At 56.7% G+C, this 6196-nt stretch overlaps 1 protein-coding gene across 1 annotated transcript in view; it reads right to left on the reverse strand.

Moving 5' to 3' along the window:
* Positions 1 to 4194, reverse strand: part of LOC121363363 (kallikrein-14-like) — a 5372-nt gene extending 1178 nt beyond the window's left edge. The window contains exons 1-4 of the mRNA XM_041485617.1: positions 4130 to 4194; positions 4041 to 4097; positions 3182 to 3435; positions 569 to 705 (exon numbers count right to left, since the gene is read on the reverse strand). Of these exons, the coding sequence (XP_041341551.1) occupies positions 569 to 705; positions 3182 to 3435; positions 4041 to 4097; positions 4130 to 4194 (513 nt within the window). The remainder of the gene's footprint in view (positions 1 to 568; positions 706 to 3181; positions 3436 to 4040; positions 4098 to 4129) is intronic.
* Positions 4195 to 6196: the final 2002 nt, after the last annotated feature.

A 6196-nucleotide genomic window follows, 5' to 3' on the forward strand; every position in this document is an offset into this window, starting at 1 on the left:
TGTCCCCAGGTGTCCCCAGCTGTCCCCAGGTGTCCCCAGGTGCCCAGCTGTGCCCAGGTGTGCCCGCAGGCCGTACCTGGCAGGAGTCCCTCCCGCCCTGCAGGTGCCCCAGCTGTCCCCAGGTGTCCCCAGCTGTCCCCAGGTCTCCCCAGGTGTCCCCAGGTGTGCCCAGCTGTCCCCAGGTGTGCCCAGGCGTCCCCAGGTGTCCCCAGCTGTCCCCAGGTGTCCCCAGGTGCCCAGCTGTGCCCAGGTGTGCCCGCAGGCCGTACCTGGCAGGAGTCCCTCCCGCCCTGCAGGTGCCCCAGCTGTCCCCAGGTGTCCCCAGGTGTCCCCAGGTGTCCCAGCTGTCCCCAGGTGTCCCCAGGTGCCCCAGGTGTCCCCAGGTGTGCCCAGGTGTGCCCAGTTGTGCCCAGGTGTCCCCAGGTGTCCCCAGGTGTCCCCAGCTGTCCCCAGGTGTCCCCAGGTGCCCAGCTGTGCCCAGGTGTCCCCAGCTGTCCCCAGGTGTCCCCAGCTGTCCCCAGGTGTCCCCAGGTGCCCAGCTGTGCCCAGGTGTGCCCGCAGGCCGTACCTGGCAGGAGTCCCTCCCGCCCTGCAGGTGCCCGGCGCAGATCATGTTGTCGGTGATGGAGCCGGGGTAGAAACTGCGACACTCGGCCGGGGAGAAGAGCGTGACATTGACACACTGCAGCACCTCGGGGTACGTCACTGCGGGGACACGGTGACCCTGAGTGACCACTGAGTGACCACTGAGTGACCACTGACCACTGAGTGACCACTGAGTGACCATGAGGGACACTGACACACTGCAGCACCTCGGGGTACGTCACTGCGGGGACACGGTGACCCTGAGTGACCACTGAGTGACCACTGAGGGACCACTGACCACTGAGTGACCACTGACCATGGGTGACCTCCATGGGGACCACTAGGGTTCCAAAGTGACCACGAGATCGCCACGAAGAGATGCAAGTGACCACCAGATGACCACAAGGAGACCCAAATGACCACAAGGAGACCCAAATGACCACAAGGAGACCCAAGTGACCACGACATGCCCCAGATGACCACAAGGTGCCCACAAGGAGACCCAAATGACCAGAAGGAGACCCAAATGACCATGAGATGACCACAAGGAGACCCAAATGACCACGAGGAGGCCCAAATGACCATGAGGAGACCCAAATGACCACGAGGAGACCCAAGTGACCACAAGAGGATCATGAGGAGACCCAAATGACCATGAGGTGCCAACAAGGAGACTCAAATGACCACGAGATGACCATGAGGAGACCCAAATGACCACAAGGAGACCCAAATGACCACAGGGAGAACCAAGTGACCACGAGGTTCCCACGAGGTGCCCAAATGGGCACGAGATGCCCCAGATGACCACAGGGAAACGCAAATGACCACGAGATGACCACGAGGAGACCCAAATGACCATGAGGTGCCAACAAGGAGACCCAAATGACCACGAGGAGACCCAAATGACCACAAGGAGAGCCAAGTGACCACAAGGAGAGCCAAGTGACCACAAGGAGAGCCAAGTGACCACGAGATGTCCCAGATGCCCACGAGGTTCCCACAAGGTGCCCCAAATGGCCATGAGATGCCCCAGATGACCACAGGGAAACCCAAATGACCATGAGGTGCCAACAAGGAGACCCAGATGACCACGAGGAGACCCAAATGACCACAGCAAGACCCAAGTGACCACGAGATGACCACGAGGAGACCCAAATGACCACGAGATGTTCATGAGGTGCCCACGAGGAGACCCAAGTGACCACAAGAGGATCATGAGGAGACCCAAATGACCACAAGGAGACCCAAGTGACCACGAGATGTCCCAGATACCCACGAGGTGCCCATGAGGTGCCCCAAATGACCACGAGGAGACCCAAGTGACCACAAGAGGATCATGAGGAGACCCAAATGACCATGAGGTGCCAACAAGGAGACTCAAATGACCACGAGATGACCATGAGGAGACCCAAATGACCACAAGGAGACCCAAGTGACCACGAGATGACCATGAGGAGACCCAAATGACCACGAGGAGACCCAAGTGACCACAAGGAGACCCAAATGACCACAAGGAGACCCAAATGACCACAGGGAGAACCAAGTGACCACGAGGTTCCCACGAGGTGCCCAAATGGGCACGAGATGCCCCAGATGACCACAGGGAAACGCAAATGACCACGAGATGACCATGAGGAGACCCAAATGACCATGAGGTGCCAACAAGGAGACCCAAATGACCACAAGGAGACCCAAATGACCACAAGGAGAGCCAAGTGACCACAAGGAGAGCCAAGTGACCACGAGATGTCCCAGATGCCCACGAGGTTCCCACAAGGTGCCCCAAATGGCCATGAGATGCCCCAGATGACCACAGGGAAACCCAAATGACCATGAGGTGCCAACAAGGAGACCCAAATGACCACGAGGAGACCCAAATGACCACAGCAAGACCCAAGTGACCACGAGATGACCACGAGGAGACCCAAATGACCACGAGATGTTCATGAGGTGCCCACGAGGAGACCCAAGTGACCACAAGGAGACCCAAGTGACCACGAGATGTCCCAGATACCCACGAGGTGCCCATGAGGTGCCCCAAATGACCACGAGGAGAGCCAAGTGACCACAAGAGGATCATGAGGAGACCCAAATGACCACAAGGAGACCCAAGTGACCACGAAGAGACCCAAGCGACCACAAGGTCCCACAAGGTGCCCCAAATGGCCACGAGATGCCCCAGATGACCACAGGGAGACCCAAATGACCACGAGATGACCACGAGGAGACCCAAATGACCACGAGGAGACCCAAATGACCACAAGGAGACCCAAATGACCACAAGGAGACCCAAATGACCACAAGGAGAGCCAAGTGACCACAAGAGGATCACGAGACCCAAATGGCCACAAAGAGACCCAAATGACCACGAGGTGCCCATGAGGTGCCCACGAGGAGACCCAAATGACCACGAGGAGACCCAAACTACCATGAGATGACCACGAGGAGACCCAAGTGACCACAGGGAAACCCAAATGACCAGAAGGAGACCCAAGTGACCACAGGGAGACCCAAGTGACCACGAGGTGCCCACGAGATGCCCACGAGGTGCCCCGAACCCCCTCTGGACGCCCCCCGGCCGTGCCCCCTGCCCTACCTTCAGGTGAGGTGGTGGCCCCCCAGCCCGAGGTGACGCAGGTGGTGCCGGGCCGGGGCAGGCACGAGGCCACCGGGATGGGCCGGACGCGGTCGGAGATGGCGGCGGGGGCCAGCAGCTTGAGCAGCATGATGTCGTTGTCCTTGGTGGACGGGTCGTAGCCCGGGTGGGCCACCATGCGGGCCACCATGCGGCGCTGCTCGCCCGCCTCGCGCGCGTACAGCCGGTGCTTGCCCAGGGCCACCGTGGTCACCCTGAGGGGACACGTGAGGACAGGTGAGGACAGGTGTGGGACACCTGAGGAACACCTGAGGGACACCTGAGGAACATCTGAGGGACATCTGAGGGACATGGGGGACATGGGGAACACATGGAGGGGACAGGACAAGTGGGACAGGTGAGGAACATCTGAGGAACACCTGAGGAACACCTGAGGAACACCTGAGGAACACCTGAGGAACACCTGAGGGACACCTGAGGAACATCTGAGGAACACCTGAGGGACATGGGGGACATGGGGAACACATGGAGGGCACAGGACAAGTGGGACAGGTGAGGAACATCTGAGGAACACCTGAGGAACACCTGAGGAACACCTGCGGGACACCTGAGGAACATCTGAGGGACATCTCAGGGACACCTGAGGAACATCTGAGGAACATGGGGAACACATGGAGGAGACAGGGACAGGTGGGACAGGTGTGGGACACCTGAGGAACATCTGAGGAACTCCTGAGGGACACCTGAGGGACATGGGGAACACATGGAGGGCACAGGGACAGGTGGGATAGGTATGGGACAGGTGAGGGACACCTGAGGGACATGGGGGACATGGGGGCCACCATGCGGCACTGCTTGCCCGCGTACAGCCTCGTGCGCGTACAGCCGGTGCTTGCCCAGGGCCACCGTGGTCACCCTGAGGGACAGGTGAGGACAGGTGAGTGACACCTGAGGAACACCGCCAGGGTCCCCGCCAGGTGCGCCGCGGGGGCCGCCAGGGGGCGCCACGTCATCGCCGCTGGGGGGGGCGGAGCCGAAAATTCGGGGTCAGATGGGGGAATTTTGGGGCATTTTGGGGCATTTTGGGGATTTTCGGGGTTTGGGGGGATTTGGGGATTTAGCGGCTTTTTTTTTGGGGGTCATCTGGGGTCATTTGAGTGGAGTTTGGGGTCATTTTTGGGGGAGTTTGGGGTCATTTTGGGGGGAGTTTGGGGCCATTTTTGGGGAGTTTGGGGTCATTTTGGGGGAGTTTGGGCCATTTTGGGGGAGTTTGACGCCATTTTTGGGGTGGCTTAAGGTCGATTTTGGGGGTCTTGGGGAGATTCTGGGATTTTGGGGAGATTTTGGGGAGATTTAGGGGATTTGGGTGCAATTTGGGGTCATTCTGGGGGCATTCGGGTCATTTTGGGGGAGATTCGGGGTCATTTTTTGGGAATTTGAGGTCATTTTTTGAGAGATTTGGGGTCATTTTAGGGGAGATTTGGGTCACTTTGGGGGAGTTTGGGATAATTTTGGGGCTTTTTGGGGTCATTTGGGGTCATCTGAGTGGAGATTTTAGAGATTTGGGTCATTTTTGGGGAGTTTGGGGCCATTTTTGGGGTGGCTTGGGGTCGATTTGGGGGATTTTGGGGAGAGTTTGGGGAGATTTGGGGGCATTTTGGGGTCATTTTTGGGAAATTCAGAGTCATTTTTGGGAGATTTGGGGTGATTTTAGGAGATTTTGGGGTTTTTTGGGGGCATTTTGGGGTCATGTTTGGGGTCAGTTTGGGGAATCTGGGAGATTTTGGGGAGATTTGCGGCAATTTTTGGGGAAATTTGGGTTATTTTTTGGGGGGTTTGGGGTCAATTTTGGGGTACTTTGGGATTACTTTGTGGGATTCGGGGTAATTTTGGAAATATTTGGGGCATTTTGGGGTGGTCTGGGTTTTTTTGGGGATCGTTTGGGGTCATTTGAGTGGAGCTTGGGGAGATTTGGGGTCAATTTTGGAGGATTTGGGTCATTTTGGGGGAGTTTTGGATCAATTCAGGGGCACATTGGGATCATTTTTGGGGTGGTTTGGGGCCATTTTTTGGAGTTTGGGGAAGATTTGGGGTAAATTTTGGGGATTTTGGGGTCAATTTGTGGGATTTTGGTGATTTTGGGGCACTTGGGGTCATTTTTTGGGAATTTGAGGTCATTTTAGGGAATTTGGGGTCAATTTGGGGGATTTTAGGGAGATATGGGGTAATTTTGGATATTTTAGGGTCACTTGGGGAGATTTTGAGATCACTTTGAGCTTATTTGGGGGAGTTTGGGATGAATTTTGGGTATTTTGGGGTCATTTGGGATAATTTTTGATGTTTTTGGGTTATTTTGGGGAGTTTGGGATCATTTGGGGGTAATTTTGCGCATTTGGGGTCATTTCGGGATCATTTTAGGGGCCTTTTGGGATAATTTTGGGGTTTTTTTTTTGTATTTTGGCATCATTTTAGGTATGTTTGGGTCATTTTGGGGTGAATTTTGGGTATTTTTGGGTAATTTCAGGTACTTTTGGATCATTTTTAGGTCATTTCGGGTCATTTCAGGTTCTCTCCCCCCAGTTCCCCTCCCCCCTCTTCCCCATCGGGGCCCTTTCGCAACGGTGACGTCATCGGGCCCAACCCGTTGGGGCTCGTTAACGAGGGCGTTAATTGGCCTTAATTAGCGGCCCTAATTAGCGGGCACCGCCCCGCCCCGCCCCCACCCCGGCCCGGGGCTCGGTGACCTCCGGGGACCCCGCGGGGGCCGATGGGAAAGGGGCGGGGTCTGAGAAAGGGGCGGGGCCCAGTTTGGGATCCCAGTTTGGGATTAGGTCCCAGTTTGGGGTCCCAGTTTGGGGTTCAGGTCACAGTTTGGGTCAGTTTGGGATTAGGTCCCAGTTTGGGGTCCCAGTTTGGGGTTCAGGTCCCAGTTTGGGTTCCCAGTTTGGGGTTCAGGTCCCAGTTTGGGGTTCAGGTCCCAGTTTGGGTTCCCATTTTGGGGTCCCAGTTTGGGGT

Source organism: Pyrgilauda ruficollis, unplaced genomic scaffold (assembly GCF_017590135.1).
Source record: "Pyrgilauda ruficollis isolate IOZ18807 unplaced genomic scaffold, ASM1759013v1 scaffold718, whole genome shotgun sequence".
Classification (NCBI taxonomy): domain Eukaryota; kingdom Metazoa; phylum Chordata; class Aves; order Passeriformes; family Passeridae; genus Pyrgilauda; species Pyrgilauda ruficollis.